Source organism: Myzus persicae, unplaced genomic scaffold (genome assembly GCF_001856785.1).
Source record: "Myzus persicae strain clone G006 unplaced genomic scaffold, MPER_G0061.0, whole genome shotgun sequence".
Taxonomy (NCBI): domain Eukaryota; kingdom Metazoa; phylum Arthropoda; class Insecta; order Hemiptera; family Aphididae; genus Myzus; species Myzus persicae.
The window spans coordinates 358,099-380,992 of NW_019100680.1; the positions used below are offsets into that span (position 1 = coordinate 358,099).

Here is a 22,894-nt window from a genome sequence, read left to right on the forward strand (position 1 = left end):
AAGTTGATAAATTACAACAAAAAAAATATTTTTTTCAACACTTAAGTTAAAATAACAAATTGTTTTCATATTTTCATATAAATGCATTCTATTTCAGTACAAATAGTACTGAAACAAAACGAATTAATATAACAGACAATATTTTTAAAAAAATTCGCAGTTGTTAATTTATAAATAATAAGTAAATTTCACCGAAAAACACTCTAATTCCCTAAAATGATAATAGTAATAAAATGTATAATTTCATATTAAAATTTTCAGAAAAAAGTTGATTATCGGTAAAAAGTTCATTACTTTAATTGTAAACACTTAGAATGTCATTCAAAAATTTCGTAGGAATATATTATATAATATATAATATGTACAAGAGGGGTTAAGATAATATTTTATAGTACGGTGCTAATGTATTATTGTGTGAAATTAATACATTAGTCAGTACATACAAATGTTATGTATATTAATGAAATGATGAGAAAGTTTTAGTTTGCGTGAAACTCAAAGCATTCAAACATACACAAAAAAAGTTAAGGAAAACATAAAGAGAGTTTATTCATGTAAATTGTGAGAATTTAAGTTCAAGTCTTAGAAATATTTGAAGAAGGATTAAGGTGAAATATAAATTATAACTCACAATAATGTTTTTATATAATTAATACAAATAAAAAGGTATACTCAAATAACAAGCTAATTAAAGAGTAGGGTTTATGCACTACTTTTGCTTATTTAAAGTGGTTCAATTTGAAATTTAAGAAATATAAGCTCAAACACATAATTTTTTGAAGCTACCTACTACTATCTATTATATTCTATAACAGATCAGGTATTATATCAATAGCAGTGTAATAAATAATGATAAAAATCCCATTTACAGCATAGTATATATACATATACATAAACTTGTATATAGTGGATAAAGATGGATAAATTCAGTAAACTGCTGTTTTTTTCATATCATCAAGACAATGTTCCCTGAGACCCGGCAATAATGTTACTAAAGTCCGATCCAACCATGCTATAGGATTAGGATACATAAATCCGCCTTCAAAAAATCCAAGGTGGCCACCGTGCATCAGTTCCAAGTACAATATATTATCTTTTGATTCTAAAACAAATGCATACATAATATGTTAATGATAACAATAGTATCAAATAAATATTTATAGTACAATAATTGTTTTTTTTCTTTGAAAAACTATATGAATATTTTGTTAAAACTTCTTCTATTACACTTGTGTTTAGCACTTTTACTTGTACTTAAAAATTTAAAAGTTTAAATTGATTAAACAGAAATTAAATGGTATTAAAACACATGCTAATAAAACATATGGCAATACTACCTATACAATATAATTTAAATTACACTTTTAAATATTTGATAACCATGAAAAAAAGATTAGAAATATGAAGTTCTTAATGTGGTTTAGCTTATATATTTAATAAAAATTAATAATTATCTTACTTGCAAAATTTTGAATAGGTATTAATAAATCTTCAGGTACCAATGGATCATCTCTTGAATTAATAAATATCATTGGCGTTTTTACATTGGGTATGTAATGCAAGCAACTCGACCATCGATAAAACTCATGAAGGTTTTTGAAATTATTGACTTTTCTAAAATATAGAGTTTAAAAATGTGTTAATTAAATTTAAATATCCACGGAACTGAAGAAATCATCAATAGTAAGTCAAGTTTAAATCTTGTTTAAGTAATTTAAATATCCTTGATATTTATATCAAAGTATTGCCTAAAAAAAAACAATTATGTTTAAATGTGTTAAGTTGACAAATTATAAATTATAATATACATATATGAATGTGAGATTAGGTATATAAAATATGCCATGATAAAGTTTTATTTTTTTGTACATAGTAAAATTTAAAAAAAAAAATGTTTAATAACTGCCTTTAGCTGTATGACGTAAAAATAAAACTGGTAGTTACTAGTTTTGGACGTTGTCAATCATTAGATTACATCTGATATTAAAGCTTCTATTCGTTTTACCCAAATTAAAATTAAAACATACCTTAACTACAATGTAGTTTATAAATACCTGTATTATTTTAATCACTGAAAACTATAGTTGTGTATTGTTAATACTATCTTTTATGTTTTCATTATATTATTAGTTTTGATTTAATAATTATTGAGTTTTTTAAATTTCCACAAATTTTGCTGATAAAAAGTTATTAAGTTCAATTTTGTAGGAACTGTCAAAGTAGCACTACCATGATCGTAAATTTTAACTATCTAGCACAGCTAGGTAATGAGATACTGCAGTAGTAGTTCAATGTCAATTGCTGCTATATAATTATCTACACGAAAACAGTTTGATGATAGTTACTGTTGTGACATTAACTATCATCATTTACTGTCCCCGTGTAAACGAACAATAATATGCACTCATTTGAATCAGTGTTATGGTTTTTGGTTTTTTAATATTCAGTTTTACACTTGTTTTCTTATGTGGTGTATGGTGTTCGTGTTTATGGTAATGTAACATCACATATTATTATGTCTGTAACTAGTAGTTACCATTTTTATTTTTATATAATACTCAAGGCTGGAACCCTAAAAAAATTTAGATTTATTATTTACAAATAAAATTCAACGAGTAACTTTTGTAATAATTCCAAAAAATTCTTATTTTTGTTTCTCACAAAACTGATTTGAGGGCCAATTTTTGAATATTATACTTAAAATCCTAGTGATAATTTACTCATAAGTTATAAAAATAACTTTTAAATATTTTTGTAAGTGTCTTTGAGTTGTAGATTTGAGTGTAAATTAATATTTTTATCTAGATCAGAAATATTAAATTGTTTAGCAGTATTCTCGGAAAGACTTTCCGTTTATTGGTAGAACTATACAAAAAATAACCAATATTTACAAAGGACTAAAAAAGTTGAATAAAGTGAATAATTCAGGTGTTATTAAATAAAAACCAAAAAAATAATTAAAAAGTACTCTCAGTTCCTAATTAAATAATCAAATTTAAGATATTTATAAGTAATCAAAAATATAATTCATCAATTACTTAACTACAATTATATTATGTTAAAATAAATAATAATTATCTATGTTAGAGGTATCTATTCCCTAAAAATTAATACATTGTTTTTTAGTGTTTCATTAAATTTTACATTAGTTTTTTTCAAAGATGAAATTATATAAATTGAAACTTAAGTAAATTTAAATTATAAATATGTAATACCCACTTATTAAGAAAATAAGTTTTTTTAACACAAAATCATTAACACTGCATTAATTAAATTAATTATTATTACAATATTTACAATTATAAAATTAAAAATTAACTTTGATAGTTTATCAAAAGTATGGATCAAAAAAACATTACATATTAGAATAAAACCATAAAATGTATAAAACATTAATTATTCTATAAATGTATTTAAAATTTTACCTGGTATAAGCATCATCAAGTTCTGGTAATGTAGCAGCAGATATTATATCTTTTTCAATTAATGAATATCGTTCTTTAACGTCATCTGCCAATAGTTTACTTCTATGTTTCAAAATTAAAGCTTTTATTGCTTCTGTTAATGCGTACAAATAAAGTCTTCGGAAGTTTTGCCAATGTAATAAAACACCAGTTGCCCTAAATAGTTAATGAAACATTAGTTTTGTTTTTTTTTTAATTGTCCTTAAAAAATAATAATATTAAGTCATCCAGGTGATGAACTCGTTTTTATGTGAAACAGCCAATCTAAAAACCAGACTTTCAAATCAAACAATTAAATAAACAATGTCATATTAAAACCAATATTTAATAAATATAGATATAATTGCAGGTATCTAAAGAAAAAACAAACATAAACTAAATAATACCCACATCATTTAAATAATACTATATAAATTCAACAGATTTCCTAAGTAAATTTTAATAATATTTGATACATTTTGCTTACTTCAAAGCATCATAAGGTTGACAAATGGATACTCCAGCAATAACACTACTTGGTCTATTATGACGAGATTCTCCAAGGTATTTAGTAACCAAATTACCACCCATACTATATCCAATAATTATAATTTTAGTACTTGGATAATGTTCTGATAAGTTGCAAAGCATTACATGAAGATCATCTGTGTGACCTGTAAATTATTATTCAACATTATATACATAAAAACTTAGAAAGTTTGAGTTGAAATCGTACTAAATACTTTTATAACAATAAAGTTTTAGACTTATAATGTTGTGGTCAATGACAATATATGCAATGTTACGTATGAGTACTATATATTTAAAGACAGTGTCAATATTAATAAATAACATATATTTTAATACAAAAATCAAGTTTAAAATTTAAATCAAATTAATTTTTATATAATTTTTATTGTGAGAAAATGTTAAGAATCAACAAACCACTGTTTATTGCCTTCTTATATTTGGAGAAGGCCTTCGATAATGTTAAATGGGCAAAACTATTTAGGATTTTGGAGGATATTGGAATGGACTATAACGATAGGAAAATCATACATAATCTATACATCAATGAAATCGCAGTCGTAAAAGCTGAAAAAGGTAACAACCAGGTGGAGGCTAAAATTGCTAAGGGGGTAAGACAAGGGTGCAATCTATCACCTACTTTATTTAATCTGTATATAGAAGAAGCTTTAAAAGAAATAAGAAAAGAAAATATTGAAGGAGTAAAGATAGGAGGAATACTTGTGCAAATGTTGTGTTTCGCGGATTATATTGCTGTAATTGGAGAAAGTGAAGAAGAAATAACTAACATGATCGAAAAAATAAACAATATGCTTAAAGAACACTACATGAAAATAAACCAACGGCAAACCAAGATTCTTATAAGTAACAAACAGCAGATTTATGCAAATATAACTCTAGATGGAATATCGCTGGAGACAGTTCAAAGTTTCACATACCTGGGGAGCATAATCACAAGCGATGGGAAAAGCCATACAGATATAGTATGTGGAATAGCGCAAGCCAAACAGGCCTATTATAAAAAGAGAAATCTTTTTACTTCAAATAAAATAAGTCTGGACACCAGGAAAACACTTATAAAAAGCTTTGTGTGGAGCGTAGCTCTATATAGAGCAGAGACTTGGACAATAATGAAGGCTGAGAAAGCCAAAATAGAAGCCTTTGAAGTATGGTGTTGGAGAAGAACGCTAAAAATTTCATGGACACAAAAGATAAAAAAATGATGAGGTTTTCAGGAGAATGAATACCCAAAAATCAATATGGAATACGCTGAGACTGAGAAGGAAAGCATGGATCGGACACATAATAAGGAATAGTCCTTGGATAACCATAATAATAGAGGGAAAGATTGAAGGAAAACCTGGAAGAAGAAGGCCCAGAACCCCATTTCTGAAGCAATTGATGGAAGATACCGGAATAGGAACATACTGGGAGATAAAGAGGGTCATAAGTGACAGAGACAAGTGGAGAGAAACATCAATAATCATTTAACCAATCTTTGGATTGAAAAAAAAATAAATAAAAAAAATAATTGTTATTGTTTATGGATGAAATTTGGTGTTTTCTAACATAAAATTACATTTTTTTTATCATAAATAATAAGACATAATTTATAATTTATTTATTGAAAATATTGAAATCAATAATCACAATATATTATTAATTTGTATTGTGTCTACATATCAATATTTTTTAAAGACAATTATAAGTATTTAAATTTTTTTACCATATGTGAATATTCTAGAAGCAGTAACAGGTACATTATGCAAAGCTCCCACATGATTAAGAACTGCACATCTATAACCTTGGTTTTGAGTATAATTAACAAATGTTCGAATATAATCACTCTCTGAAGAATTGCAAATTCCAGGAACTATAACTACAGTAATGCCCTCTAAAAATAATTAATAAAACATTTTTAATCCTGTAATATATAGTTTAATTTAAACCATAATAAGTTAAAAGCAAATATATTAACTAAACAATTCAATCACCTAGTTCTGGTTCAATAAAAGTTGGCTTAAACAGATCATATGTAAGTGTAGTTCCATCATCAAGAATTAAGAATCTTCGGTCTCCTTTAGGACATGGACATCTCACTCTACCAAAAACACTGTACAAAATAGTTTGAACATGACCACTGAATCCCCACAATCTAGTTGGTACATATCTGGAAAAAAATTTAAAGTAATTAAATAGCATGATAAGTAGGGAACGGATTTTTAATGTAAATACATGTTTTTATTGGAATAAGATATTTTAAATCTGATAAAAAATGTGTACGATTTAGATCATTCTCATTGAAATAAACCCAAATTTATTTTACATATTTATACATATTTAGTAAATAAGTTCATATTTTAATAATTTTTGATTTTTTCATTGATTTTTGACAACTAAACATTATCTGTAACGGTAGTATTTTGACAGCATTTTTTCGGCCGGCAGCTATTTAAAAAGCAAATTTGCTAATGTAAAATATCAATTTAAAAAAAAACTTGAAATTCATTTCTGCAAATTTTCGTTTTTTTGATTCAGACAATTTAACAATTGGAAACTTAAAACATGTCTTTGATAAAAAGTATCAGCATTGTTGAAAAATCTGTAGATAAATTAGAAAAACTCAAGGGCACATAGGAGAAATAGTTAAAACAAACACAAATTTGCAAGTATAATTGAAAAAAAATCTGAATTTAAAACCATTAAAATCAGAGATATTTTAACTAGTAAAAATCAACACAGAATTCTGGACATTGAATTCACTCCTTCTGATATAGTGAACATGAATTACGCCATTATCACATCTATTGACATAGAATGGTGTTTTAGTCAATAAAAGAGTATTCTCCGACCAAACCGTCGCGATTTTTCATTTGCAAGCCTTCAACATTATGTTGTTTCTCATTGCTTTGTTCCGGAATAATACTCATAGTTTTATAAATCTACATCATTTGTATTATATTTATTTATAAAAATATATTTTTTTTTGTAATTTTCAATGCTAATGCACTTCTTCGATACTTGCATATTATTAATTTTCTTTACATATTTTGATAAAAATAATTACAAGATTATCTACATATTTCTTATTTTTTATTACAATAAAATTTGTTTCCTAATAATAATGTTTTAAAATATGAATATAAGTAAATATGTATAAGTAGGTAAGCATAGTACAACAATTTAAAAAAATTGAAATGAATAACTCAATACTTTATTGCTCTTTAAGAATGATATAAAAACAAAAGTAAAACATAAAGCAAATTAATAATCAAGTAATTATTTTATGAGAAATTTATCTAATATGCACACCATATAATATATTATATATAAATACATATGCATATATTTAATTTAACTCCATGGAAGTAACTAACAATATATCTCGCACTATTAATTTTATGATTAACTAAGTACTTTAATACTGATATAAGATGTTAATGAATGATATAAAGCAGTTATTACAACATTTTGCCAGTGACGAAGCGTCATAGGAGACAATGAGAAGTCTCCCCACTTAGAAATTACAGCACGGGATAAATAAATAATAATTTTGCTATAAAAAATACTTACAAATTTGAATTTATATTTTATATTAAAAGTGTGTTGTATGTTTCAATATTTGTTAAGATTGGTTTTTTGCTGTACAGTAATAACATTTTTAAAATAGATTAGATGAGAGCGATACTGCTGTGCGTACAAGCTGGAAATGCTGATCATTCTAAATATGGTATTATATCAAATAGACTTTGAGATGCAATGTCTCGCAAATATAGGAGCGCGGGTACAAGGGGATTTTTAATCGTCTCGCCGTTCGTAATAATACTTGATGGGTGATACCTCGGTCATCAATTATCGACGTCGCAGTTGCGTAGTCACGACATCATGATAGGAACATCGTACATGTTTCTTAATATTTAATTTTTTTACATGATAATTTGTAATTTGTCCTCATGGCTGATGATTTAATCATTTTGAACGATGAAATTATTATATAATTATATATAATATATATAACATATATTATATAATATATATAATTATTATATAACTACCTACTCATATGAAAAAAATTTGAATTTAAAAATAAATGAACATGTCCATTATTGAATTTATTGTCATTGACTTATTTTTCAGACAAAAATAGAAAAATAGATTTAACGTAAATTTGTTTTTTAAACCTCATCTTAATGTGAGTTGCATGTTGTCAGTATATTAAATTTTATTTTGTTTTGTTTGCTATGATGATACCTACATTTGTTATTTTATTAAATTATTATTTTAAGGAAGTTGTAACATTTTAAATATAATATTTAATTTTGTTTTTAGTTTTTGAACATTTATTTCGTATTGTATAGATAAAATAGAAAAAGGGGGAGTCCAGACGTATTAGTGCTATTTTTTTTCAGCGTCTCCCCAACCAAAAACCTCACACCTTGCTACTGCATTTTTCACTTGAATACGGAATTGCCACTAATTAATACAATCACTCTATAAATGCATTTTGTTTGGGCCTTTATTATATTCACGTCATAATAGTTATCTTTATGAAAAAAGGCAAAATGATTATTATTTTTTGTATGATCTAAAGTGGAAAATAAAATAACTCTTTTGATTTTATTATGTATATAAATTGTTACATATAGCAGTTAAGTTAATAAATATTATTAAAACGTAATTTATACAAAAACCTAATTTAACTAAACAAACTTAGATAAAATTTTTAAAAAAGGTAGGTACTTCATACTTCAATCATAAAAATAATGTAATCTTAGACTTGAATAAAAGAAGTTTCCATCCAATATTTGTTTAGAAAAATTCTTATTAACCTCTGAATCAACTAAATAAAAAATGGAAAGATAAAATAGTATAATTAACCTTTGAATCTAAATACCTACAATAAATTAACAAGTTTACAGATTATTTTCATTAGATCTACTAACAATTGGATAATACTTAGATAAATATTGTTATCTAGTTATTGAATTAATGAAAGCCGAAAGGTTAGCCTGGGTGATGAGGAGAAATGTTTTTATTACATAAGAACTCAAGAATAACTCATATAAGATAAAATGTTTTTTTTTATAATAATAAACACTCACTGACTTTACTTTTGTCAAAATATTTTACAATTTGCAATACTTTGACTTGTGCTTCTTTTTTAGTTTTCTCCTTGTTAATTGTTTTAATATTTAAGTGTACCTAAGTGCTGTTTAACCAAATTAAATAAATCCATGTTCTCTGAAGTAAACAATGGTTACCTACCTAGCCCTATTCCAAATAGATTTGGACTTGCATAATATGCAATTTAAAGCTACTATATAGGTATCTAGATATTAAACCATTTAATGTGTAACAAAACTATGTTAAATATGACGTGTTAAATAGATATTCATAAGACATGTGTTTTCCAATTGTTATTTTATTTTAAACATTTGCTAAGTTTACATATTGCAATAATTATTGTATTAAATACTCATACCTACATATTTAAATTTACAATTTACAAAATGAGGACTTATTTAAATTTTATACTTGTTATTATTTGTTATTTTACATCTCATAACTAAAAAACATAATATCATCAAACATTTTAAACTAAATATTAATGCCTATATGTTATATATTTCTATCAACTAAAAATACATTGTTTAACATCAATCTATGAATAATTCATTCAATATTATATGATTACTTAATTGCATGGTACATATTAACTATTTTTAAATGTTGATTTCAATTGAACTTATTTTTATAAAAGGTACTAATAAATGTGGGCGTTGAGTGATAATTGTTTTAATTACACATTTCTTTAAAAAAACAAACATTTCAAGTAAGTTATTATTATTATTTTTAATACCTAAGTAATAATTCAGGTACTGCTTCGTTAACATTTTATTCTTGGCATTATAATTTTTAATGACATCATACCTTATTAAACTCTTATCTGGATTGTCATAAATAATAAGATATTAAAGGAATGACTAATATTTTTAATAGCTACCAACACAAATTAAAAAAACACAAAAGTCATACCGATCTTAAGTGGACAATATTAGCCAATTCATAATATGTTTACTACTTTTATATTCTTACATGCAAATTAAATAAAACATTTAATTTTTTTTAAATTTTAAATAAGGTAAATAACTATTTTAATTAGTTAAAAATTATATATTTACCAATTTGTAAATGTAAAAATACAGTCTAAAAAATATTCATTCATAATAATACTAATAATTTGATAAACTAACTGTTTAACTAATTGATTGCTAAACAGGAACTGTGGGATAGGTACCTATTTAATATTATTAAAATCATTAAATAACTTACTCAGTAAGTAGCGAGGTAAGTAGGTACTTAATAGTTAATAGCCATTCAATAAACAATCACTGAAAGAACTCGTTACTTACATATACGTAATAAGTAGGATTATGTAAAAAAACGTTTTTCTTACAGGTTAATGTGACTGAAAGATAATATTCTCATATTGAATCATTATAATTACAATGAAGTAAACTTTACTTTGCTTTTACTGCCCATAGTCTCCATTTTTGCTAATTGATGCACAATTTTTTTTAATGTCATCTATTTCAATTCTATTATTGTATTATATTAGCCTAATAAATAATTAGTAGAAATAAGTAATACATGAAATTGTTATATAATAGATGGCTAATCAAGTAAATATAATCGAAATACCCAAATTGTAGTTTTGTCAGTGATATGAAAAACGTCAATAATATACCTATATAATTGCAATGTATTAACATTTAATGTAGAACAGTATCTATAGCTTAAAAGATTTAGCTTAGGTATATGAAATTTGGTCCCAATACATCAGTAGGTGTAGAAAGATCATTTACAACAATTTAAAATTTAAGTGGGTCTAATAATACTGTTTTAATGAAAACAATTTAATTAAAGATATAGATGATATTAAATTTGTTTTTTGCTGTATTTCAATTATTAACTCTTTTTAATGATTCATATTACTAAACATTTGAGCATTACTTATAAATCATAAGGAAAATAGCCAAAGAATTTTATTAGGTAACTTCCAATTTTTATCAATATAATAAAGTTTAAAATAGTACAGTTAAAAATGTATGCATATAATTTTATTAATTATAAGTCATAATATATCTCTTATCCATGTAATTATAAACTAAATACCTTTTTTCTCAATGATTGACCACATAAATGTTAAATTGACCAGCTCTAATGATATTTTAATTAAAATACATGTAAATAAAATTACTATAGGTTATTAGAAATTAACGGAAAGTAATTTAAAATTGATTAAAGACAAGTACCTAACCTATATACGTAGTACAATTAGGTAATAGGCACAATATAATTATATTAAGTACCAACTAATTAGATAGTAATTACTAATTAAACCCACAAAAAAATGATAAAATGTCTATCATTTTAATATTTGAATAATAATGTCATATTAAATTATGTTACTAAATGTGGTCAATGGGTCACATGGATAATTAAACATTGGTGTATAAGGAAAGTTAAATGAACATAAGTAGTCTAATAACTAATAAGTAAGTATCCTATTATAACATATACTAGGTAGGTATATTATTAGGTACTTTGTGGTACCATTAAAAAATTATAACTCCAGTCCATTGGTTTAAAGTTAAGATAATGTATTTTAGAATTTAGGTACTCACCTACGTATTAATATTGATCAATTTATATTAACTAGGAAAAGAAATTGGTACCTACGGTAATATGTATAAAATTAGATTGAAATGTAACTATTTCTAGGTATATTAAGTAAAATCTAGGCAAATAACAAAATAAATCCATAATATTAAATCACCATACATTACATTTGTATGCATTGTGTGCGTTTGTCAGTCATTAAATACATATTATAATCTGGTAGCATGGACAGTTGGTATTATTTCGATTATTCCAGGGTCAAAGTGGAAGAAAATTACAGACTTTGCCAGCAAGCGCGTAAAGTGAACAAATTACACAGGCTAACAAGTTTGGCGGAGGTGAGAATAAAAATTTGAATAGGTGCACTTACGGTTCCTCAAGTTGGGGCGCGAATTTCAGGACTCTGTTGAGGAACTGTTTGTCCCTGCAAAAGAAGGATGGTTTTTGAGGTTGACTGGAAACGTTGAGCATACGAAACACAGCGATGATGAAAACCGCGATGGCAGTCAAAACGGCCACAGACATGTTCCGCGGCCGATATCGTTTGTTCGCCTACGACTAGGATCAGTGGTTGTGGCGACGTTGGTGTCTGTGGACGCAGATCGTCATGGAGAGGATCTCGTGTCGATAGAACACGGACTTGGCACTCGGATCTTCCGAAACTATCGGGGAACACGTTCGAGTGTGTACTCCGAAAAGCGGTATTCGCGACGTGTGGATGAGCAGTCGTCGTCGTTCTGAGCAGCCCACTCGCCGGGTCCTGACTTCTCTGTCGACGACGACGACGATGATAAAAAATGCCTAAAAAAAAATAAAGTTCGATAAGTTTTTTTGGGCGGGAAAAAGTCGATAGAAGGTAAAAAAGTAGGCACCACCTACGGTGTGCGGGCGTCGTGAATTATTCAAAAAGTTTGCGGAACGTACACGACGGACACGGACGCACACGGCAAACACGCACGCACACGGCACCAAGGCAGTACGGCTCACACACACACACACGGTGCACACACACACACGCACGGCACACACGCACACTAGTCACCGCCGGTCGACGGTCGGTCGGCGCGCGCGTCCTCGTAATACGTGATTCACTACACACCGCCGCCGTATGGTTTTTATTTTTTTTTTTCGGACGGTCAGATCTCCATCTTTCGAGCAATAAAACTCTGCAGCATTGCACTTTGTTGAAATATCGTTTTAATAAATTACATATTTGCATGTAAAATCATACACTCATGTATATTTTATTGGCGAGTGATAAAGGCTAAGGAGATAACCGGCGTCAGTGGTAGGCGTACTCGCCCGCCCGTCCACACTCCACGCGAGTTGTGAACGTTATCAATTATGCATGCTGATAGTACATAATAATATTATAATCGTCGTGGTGATGTGTGTTTGTGTGTGTGTATTATTAAAACCCCCAAAAAGGTGTACATTACGATAATGATAATAATAATAATAATAATAATAATAATAATGATAATTTCGAGTCGATAACGCGAAAGATAGCCGCCGTAGCTGGGCGTGGCGGCGATTGCGGGGTCACTAGAATTTTAAGCCGACGCGCCCGTGGCACCGTGGCAGTGTGGCGGTATTCGAGCATCAAATCCGCCGGAAAACGTCGAAAGAATTTTATTAGTCATTCGCATTAAAATATTATTTTTAACATTGAATACAAAAATGTATTAGTAATACATCTACTGTACATTATTGTGACGGTAGTTTCGAGTTTGGTACGTATATTAATGCGCCGGAAGAACGACCGAAAACCATTGAATTGTGTGGATGAAGCTCCCACTGTTCGATTTGAATGCTATATGTTATTATTCGAGATTTATTTTTGATCTACGGACGAACTATTATCCCATTCCGTTTGTATTTTTCCTGCGAAAAACTTGCCGAGGCCATTTTCTACGCCGGCTAGATAGCGCTATCGCACCCTCCCGTTTGGCGGCTCAATGCCGATTATTTTCTTGTTTTTTTTCCCCCTATTCGTGCGTTTTCATTATTCAAACTTTTTCTCTCCTCCGCCGCCGCCGCCGCGCATACCCAGCTGCGTGGCATTTTCGATACTCGCGTTATATCGATTTTATTTCGTACACATGCTCGCGCACACTCACACCACATTGTATTAGAATATGTAGCCATGTATGTACCTACCGACGAACGCGTGCGCGCCGACGTAATAACATTATTATACTCTATTACGCATTATATTCGTATGTTTTGTGGGACATAATACGATATTTCGTATGCATAATACGAATTATCGGAGAACCCAGCCGAAAACCGTCCAGGTGCTGCTGGTCTCACGTAGATACCCGCCAACGTCCTGACTTGTTGACGTGTATCCGAACACCTACAATAACTGGGGAGGCTGTTAGAATAAAATAATCATAATAGGAATTACGCTATATTATTTTCGATCATATTATTCCAATGTTCTCGTACACCGAGGTTTCTTGATTACATAACATACCAAAACAAATTACCTATACATTATGATGAACTCAAAAAAACTTCATAATACATCAAATCTATACTATATACACCCAACCCTCGCCCATAATGCTCTTTAGTCTTTACTATAATTAGACATACACATACCTATACAACATCCTACTTTAATAGGGTAAAATTTTTAGGATAAGGATCACGAGAAGCCTTAAACTGTTACGTATAGCTGCCTACTTCGTACCTACCTACATATTAATATCTTATAAGCATCTAATATTTTAATTAAGTGTTAACCTTACTTGAAAACACTTTTAATAGCTTGTAGCTGCCTATACTAAATATACAAAATATTGACTGAAGTCGGCTTCTTTGAACTTTTTCCTAAAATACGTCTTTCAATTTAAATGTAGAAACTTAAATATTTCACCAAAATATAATTCTCAATGTAATTGTACAGTAGTTACAAAAATGTCATACAAAAATCAAAATACAAAATAAAAAAGGGGAAAGTAGGTAACCCCGCTCTGTTGTGCTGTAGTAGATACCAATAGGTACCTTGTCATTGAGTAAGGTCACCGTAATGGATGTGTTCAATTTGAATTGTATAGATGGTCTGACGGCCTATATTACTAAGTATATTATTTTATGATATACGTATAAATCAATAATTCTCATTAATGTGCTTAAATTATAACCAAATAACTAAAATTATTAATTATTCGACGTTTAATTATCTAATTTCGTCCGAATTTTAACTTTAAACGACCTTGAAAAAATTGTGAAAATTTTTTTCAGATTTTGGTTCAGTATACGAATTATTTATGAAGAACCTTGTACCTTTTGCATTTTCAATCCACAATTAAAAAATATTGAATTTTTTATGAATGTTTAAGTAACTATAAAATAATTTGAAAACTTTTGTGATTTTAATGAATTTTGTGAAAAATTGAATTTGAAATAATAAACAAAAAATAAAGATCGATTGTGCAGGATTTATATATTTAATATTTTTAAATATCTTGAATAACAACTTATGAAGAACCTTGTATTACATTTTAAAGTTTTTTGGCCCGGTAAAAAATTGTTATGAACATTTCTTAAAAATAGAAAATTAATTTGATCATATCATTAGAAAAAAATGTTGTCACTGAATTTTTCAAATTTTCTAATTGGTATATAAATAACTTATGAGGAATCTTGTATTAAATGTTCAATGTTTATCGAAATTTAGACATTATAGAAAAAATAAATAGAAATAATCAAATATCTAAATTACCTAAAAATATAGATAGCTCAAAAAGTGTCAAAATATTTTGAAAATGTTTAACTTATCACAAATAGAAAATGTTAATACTTTTATTAAAATTAAAAATTTTAAAACTACAAACTAAATCTAATTTGCACTTTTTTTTTTTTAATATTCACATGAATAAGGTTACTGTAAGTCTGCAAATATATATTATGTACCATAAGACCATCTAGATAAACCTACCTACTACATTGAGCACTGACTTTTAGTCTTATTATTGCATAGTAATTAATAAATAAATAAAACCACATCATATAGGTATATTCACATAGGTACACTTTGAACTGTTGAAGTATACATTGACCATATTGTCTAACGAAATTTATGTAAAAATACCTATAGAAAAACAGTAATATAGATACAATATTGAAACCTCAAACCATTTCCCTAGTATAACATAATAAAATAAAATAATAGGTATTAAAGGTGATACAACTAGGTAATATTTTATTTTGCTTATCGGACTAACCGCCCACTGACGAGAATCCTTGTGCTAACGGTTTTACGCGGAAAGTAGGTTGCCGACATAGACCTTATACCTACTTTTAGTAATTATTTACTATATAATATTAAGTCTACACAGTTAGGTAGTATACAAGGTCAATAATTGTTTCCAAGCATTGATCGCGATTATGGATTTTTGTATTAATATTTAAATATTCGCTGCGTATACGTTATTATTAAGGTACTAAAAAAAACCATGATAATATATTAATATATATTTTCAATATCATAATATTACGAAACTTTATAAAACACAAAAACAAGGCAAGGCAAACAAGATGATATTTAATTAAATAATATATTAATATATGTAGGTCGAAATAAATTATAAATTTTTTAGAGACTATATTTTGGTACAAATTATAATCATATAATGTAAATATAGGCACATACCTATTAAGAATTTTTAAGTTGCTGATTATTGCACTTTTCTCATAATATTCTGTTTACTGGCATACTCGCATACTGCAGTGTTGTAGGTATATCATGTAGAGATTGATGCTTGTTACACAGAGTTATGGCAGCTTGATGGTACCTACTCGTGTTGTTTTAAATGAAATTATTAAACACTCATTTAATGTTGTATAAATGTTTGATTTTTTAATTATTATGTGGAACTGGGAATGTACCTATTGATATATGTATTTAAAACATTAATTTATCTATATAGCTAAGGTATTAGGTAGATACCTGATGCTATTCCGACTATGTATCTATTATATATAGTTAGGCTAGGTAAACTGGTATAGGTACCTACTACTCGTATATCACCTAGGTACCTGTAGCATTCAATTATTTTAAAAGTTTTATTTATATAATAAATTAGTATTTTTTTTATCCAATAATTAATATTAAGTAGACAGGTAGGTTAATATGGCATAATAATACTGCTATAAAGATAATTTGAACTTTTATACGTTTATGAAAAACATTATTGTATCTATATACTGAGCATTATCTACGAAATGTCAGAAATTTTAGATACTGACATAATATATTATATGACTAATGCAGGTTAATTGTTATGAATGTTAAGGTTAATTTGATAAACTTAGTAGGCACCTCCTATCTAGGTAGGTACCTACTGAAAAACGAAAAGTGTTACCTAATGGCTAATACTGAATACTGATAGGTAAAAGTTGTGATTAATACAATAATTATGCAATTATCTATGTAATATTAATTCAATACATATAGGTACCTTCCTAAATATTATATTAGATGACGTATAGTTAGAGTATGGTATTAAATGTCACCCATAATAATATAGTATTTATAAGCTTTTAATATTTATAGCTGTATAGGTACACGATAATGATTAATGTACACAATTATTAAAGTATTTTATTTTTGAACAGTTTAATATATTATTATATCTATCTAATATGTTAATAGTTATAATAATTCAGAGTAAACAAAATAAACTAGAGTCAATAAATAATAATGCACACCAAGTGCTAATCATTATTACCCAAAGATTTAAAAAAATTCAAGTAACTCGTACCTATAATATTATGAATAAAGTTATGACTGTATACAGTATAATAGTATATTATATTGTATTTACTCACTGATTATTGGTTTTTAATTCTTTTTGTCTGTATTACATATATCTATTACAGAGGAAGGGTTTTCAAAAGTTATAAGTTGGTGGAAGTCCTATTTATCGATTGAAAATCGAGATAATTTAATTGGTCTAGGTTATTTTTATATTTATTTTTTTATCATTATTTTATTTTATCACCATGAGATTAAAAATATATTACCTTAAAAAAAAATAAAATCTTCAAAAATTATTGAAATAATTTCTAGAGTTCAATTTCAATTTTAAATCGAATTCCTTCTGTCCGCTTATTGGTTAATTTTTTGTTCCTTTGTAATTTGTATCATTTCAACTTTTGTTTATCACAATGGCCGTTTTTTGTCACGGTTACATATCAGTTATTATACTTATCACTTTTTATACCCTAATAAAATCACTCTCTGTAAATTTAAAATAATATTTATGAAGTTAATATTAGTTTTAATTACATACAAAAATTAAAGATCTGTAAGTTTATAAAACAAAATCTTTATGTGTTTATTAAAATGTTATCCAAACAGAAACGGGATATATAATTATTTCACGTAAAGTTTATTTAATACAAGTAATAGGTGGGTAATATTCTCTATACAAACATATAATAATTACATATTTAATTATCTATACAGTTTTAAATAATTTAAAATTATATTTTAAACTTTCCATAGTAATCAAATAATAATGACTTATCCTTAAAAACCAATTTCACTCATAGTTATTAATTTATTGCAGCCAACTGTAAATTATAATTATACTATTATAATATAATGTGTACAATACTGATTAGATGATTAGAATACGAAAACAAAATACAGAACTTAATTACTACGTATACAATTATAACAACATTTTATCGAATAGCTTTAATAATTAATAGTCACGCACCATGCTAATTGACAGTTATTGTATTAGGCGCATCACACTTACACAACCGTAAATAATGTAGGTACCATAATATATAATACTTTTCAGAAACTGCCATCACAAAATATTGTGATTCACATTAGTTTAGTCCATATTATAGTAACGACACCGATCAAATTGTAATTTATTTGAGACATTAGAATAATGATCAAATTAAATAGACTTTAGTTTTGCGTAAATATTAAGTCAGTGGTGGCCAATTAATACCAACAATATTATAATCGTAGGCTGCAGCAAATAGCTGCAAATTGTATGTGTAATACACTACATATATAATTCGTATTGTTACCAATTATAGGTACCTATGTTTAATCCATCCGTCAAAACAGATCGTTTTTAATTTTAGGTAAAATGCAACGTGTAACGTAACCTTAAAACAATATACTTGTGATAGCCTTGTTGACTTATAAATTCGTTTTAACATAGTTTGTGTATGTGTAATGCAATGAACATGTACACTTAAAATTCATCACTTATTGTTTGAATTGTACATTTTAATATATTCGGTTAAAATACCTCAACATTTATACAGTATGTATTCAGCTTGTCAAACATTTTAAAAAATGACCGTTTTCATATTAATAATTTTTAAAAAAAGTTCATGTCAAATTTTTTGTATGAATTTACTTTTATGAAAAACAATTCTGTTTTATATTAGATTCTGTCAGAATGAGTATTTTTAATTTTGTAAAATACATCAACGGTAAACTACAAATTTGATAAGATCCAGAAAATGATAGTTAGTAATTTGTCTTTATTTGTTCACCCGGGAAAGTGTTAATAGAGCACAATTAAACAAACATTTTAATTAGATGGGTAGTATTATCTGACAAAATAACATGAAGAATCAAATACATTTAAAATTAAAATCAAACTTTAATTATGCTTATAAAACTTATTGGCTATTGGCTTATAACATATTATAAATTAAAAAAAAATTTTTTCATCATTCACTAAAAAGTCAGCGTTTAGTTTTCATTAGAACAAAAAAAAAAATTGAATATTATTAGGGGAATTAAAATACAATGTTTAGCATGGGTACGTATAAGCCTATTAAATGCCTATCCATGAGAGTTATTTAATATAGTTTCTGAGCCTAATAGTTTACTCTTAACTTATTATCTAAAGTGTTTTGACCACAAAAATGATAAAAATAAAATATTATTATAAAGCAATGCTATCCAGCTTCGATTAGATTATAAAAATATTGATAGAACTCAGAGATGCTTAATTTATTACAGTATGTCAATATGCATCTAACCCTAAACTTTAATGTCCTTATAAGTACTGTGAGTGGAATTGTGAAAAAGTAAATAACCTTACACTGTACTGTTACAATGATCATATACCATAAAACAGTCATGTGAGTATCAACAAATGACTACCTATTGAATTGTTAAGATGTTGTTTCAGTATAAATATTATTAATAATTACCTATATGATTTTTAAATTTAATTTTGTTTTTATTTTAACATTTTAATTAAATTATCAATTGACAAATACCTGTATGTTTTAAATCAAAAAATCGTTAACGTAATATAAGTAACTTAAATAGCTTATAGCATTTATATTAAATAATATACTTGTTTTACACGAAATAATTTATAATTTAATATTAATCGACTGATGACGAATGGAAACAATGTCTGTCGTCGTTTAATTCAATTACACATTTCATTATGAATTTATTCAAATCTCAATGATTTGAAACAATTCGTACACCAATATAATAAACAAGATGCCTACCTAATTGATACAATGATTTATATTTAAAATTTTTTTTTTCTATACATTTTTTGTACAATAAGTAGATTTGATAGGTGACATAGAAAATAGTTTAAGTGAATCTTAAGATTGTTCTACACCTTACCCAGTGGTAACACCTTATAAAGTGACAATAACAGTGAAGTTTTTTAATTTAAAACCTGGTAATTTTGTTACCTGGTATAGTAACACCCAGCACTTATTTTACTATGAATAACTTATTGTTCTTAATAGGTACAATATTTTTATTTAGAGAGATTGAATCTTAGAATATTGAAGTGTAGTATATTAATTTATGTTCATATAGATTTATATTATTTACTAGAATGACAAATAATAATAGTCGCTGATATTCATTTTAACAAAGTCATATTTTGGTTGTAATATGTAAAACAATAATATGGGTACCTACTATTTATACAATGATTCGTGCAGTGTTTAAACAGCTTAAGCAACATGCGCAAATGAATAAATACATGACGTCGCGTTGTGTGATAGACCAAATTATATGTAGATGTAAAACATTTCTGTGACAAAATATATTTGCCAATTTCTAGTGATGAAATATGTCATATTTTTTTATAAATATATGTTATAGGACATCTTGTTATGTTACAGTGAGTACGTTTGGTGCATATTCGTCATCGATACTTTAACTATTAACTACGAATGATTTACGTGAGCATATTTATCATCATCGGTTTGGTTTTTATTATCATGACACATATTAGTCGGTAATTACAAGTATCATGTAGTGCGCAAGTAGAGCCATCACACAAATAACAACACATCATGAGTGACGTCCATTTAGAAGACTTATTCTATGAGTGCGACCGAAATGGCCAAGGAAAAATTGGCCCAGAAGAATTTCAAGAATTATGTGCTAAATTTGACATCGGACCCAGCGATTCAGATGTGATATTTTCAGACTTGGATCGTGACGGTGACGGACAAATATGTTTGGAGGACTTTGCGTGGGGCTTTCGTGATTTTTTATCTCCTGGTAAACAAGACAAACCAGATGAAAATAGGGCTTGTGGAGAATTGGAAAGAAGGAACTCACAAGCCTGGCTAAATTTTGTATCTGTTATCGGAGAGCCAGCATTAAAGAAATTATTCCATACCAGGTATTTATAATTTATATGAAATTATTTATATATATATATATCGTGACATTATAATATTATAGAATATGTATACATGATTAATTTTAGTTTTAAGAATAACTAACTCAAAAATATACATTGTAGGTACATTCTGTATAATTGTATAAGAAGCACACCTACCCAATCCATATAAACTGTATGTCCTACACCTAATTTTATACAATCTACATCCAAACCAAGCTAAACCTATACAGTAAATAAATACAGTATAATATATTTTACTTACATATTGTGTATGATTATTTTGTTAATTTAAATCAAAAATTAAAACTGATTCTATATGCACTATTTAACCCAAAATCAAAAGCTAAAAACTGTTTTTGACTTCTATAATTTTTAATTAAATTAAAAGTTACTTTTTTATCATGACAATTTAGTGAGTCAGATGTATCAGGTATTAAAAATATATTTATTATTTTTGTAATATTCTTATACATCTAAATTTAACTCTAAGGTTTATCCTAATAACTATATGTGGTTATTATATCGTAAACATTATACATTAGACAAATGCTACACTACTACAAAAATATTATCTCAATACAAAGATAATATCAAAATATGTTTTTACACAACTTTTTATTATTAAAACTCAATTATCATATTTTTTTATTTCGGTAGTTATTTACTTTCTAGGTAAAAGAAAAACTGACTTTTAACTTAATTCTTTCAGTCTAAGACTTGACATTTGATTTTAACACTACGACGTGACAAACTTACAAACTATGTTCATGTATAATACAAGCACAGGAATCTAATTCATCTTTTTTCCGTTTTGGTTTGGTTCTTAAAAAAAATGGATTTAGTTCCATAAAATATCGATATAAACTAGTTCTTAAAAAATCTTTCATTTTTCAGGGAAAACACATTTAACAAAACATCACAATACAAAATTAGTTAGTTAGTTTAGTAATAATTGTAAAATTGATAATTGTTTATTGAAGTTAAGACTTAATAATAATTTAGTTTCGGTCTGAGTCTTACCTACAAGTCCATTGATATTTAAAATATATAAATCATTCGTGTTTTTATTTGTAGTTTGAAAAGTTTAATACCTACTTATGTTAAAGAATTTCGAGATAGATGCTTATTGACACTGTTTTACAAATTAATTTCTGAATATTCAACTCAGCATTATCATATTTCTAAACTAATTTAAATACACTTTTAAGGAAATCTTACCCAAACTCAAAGGTTTATTTAATCATTCCACTTAAGTATACATTGAGATTTCCTCAAATTTAATAAAGCATTAGAAGAACTCATGACTGTTATTCGATCATTCTGTATATTGTTACTCATATGTTTGTAGACAAAATAATCGTTATTTGTCGTCTGATGTGATAAATTGAAGCTAAAATACTATAGACATATTAAACACAATATATGTGTATGAAAAATAAACAGCTGTGAGTACCTATATTTATTTATGTTTCATATTTTTTTTTTAAACCCAAAATTAAAATATTATAATCTTCAGTAATATGTCAGGACCAATAAAAACCTCTTTGTTAAAAATGATTGTTTCATTTA

General features: G+C 26.9%; 2 protein-coding genes across 3 annotated transcripts in view; one reads left to right on the forward strand and one right to left on the reverse strand.

Moving 5' to 3' along the window:
- LOC111040660 (abhydrolase domain-containing protein 2) lies at positions 1-12,958 on the reverse strand. Of its 2 annotated transcripts, none has more exons than XM_022324659.1 (8): positions 12,534-12,958; positions 12,025-12,455; positions 5,966-6,141; positions 5,698-5,865; positions 3,931-4,117; positions 3,426-3,620; positions 1,460-1,614; positions 1-1,102 (listed from the first exon to the last, which is right to left on the reverse strand). In XM_022324659.1, exons 2-8 carry the CDS (start codon positions 12,177-12,179, stop codon positions 927-929), a joined length of 1,212 nt encoding a protein of 403 aa, XP_022180351.1. In that variant the 5' UTR covers positions 12,180-12,455; positions 12,534-12,958; the 3' UTR covers positions 1-926. The 2 variants fall into 2 exon arrangements, with proteins under 2 accessions (XP_022180351.1, XP_022180343.1); XM_022324651.1 differs by having other exon boundaries at positions 12,530-12,958.
- The window catches only part of LOC111040653 (ras and EF-hand domain-containing protein homolog), a 25,125-nt gene continuing 11,890 nt past the window's right edge, over positions 9,660-22,894 (forward strand). Inside the window, exons 1-2 of the mRNA XM_022324639.1 lie at positions 9,660-9,804; positions 20,814-21,322. Coding sequence (XP_022180331.1) covers positions 20,988-21,322 — 335 coding nt within the window. The 5' untranslated portion in view covers positions 9,660-9,804; positions 20,814-20,987. The remainder of the gene's footprint in view (positions 9,805-20,813; positions 21,323-22,894) is intronic.

Excerpts from the sequence above, each read along its gene's own strand:
- LOC111040660 (XM_022324659.1), bottom strand. The coding sequence starts at position 12,179 with ATGTCTGTGGCCGTTTTGACTGCCATCGCGGTTTTCATCATCGCTGTG. Across the intron at positions 3,621-3,930 it reads CAACCTTATGATGCTTTGAA|GGCAACTGGTGTTTTATTAC; the intron begins GTAAGCAAAATG and ends TTAACTATTTAG. Across the intron at positions 1,103-1,459 it reads ACCTATTCAAAATTTTGCAA|AATCAAAAGATAATATATTG; the intron begins GTAAGATAATTA and ends CATTTGTTTTAG.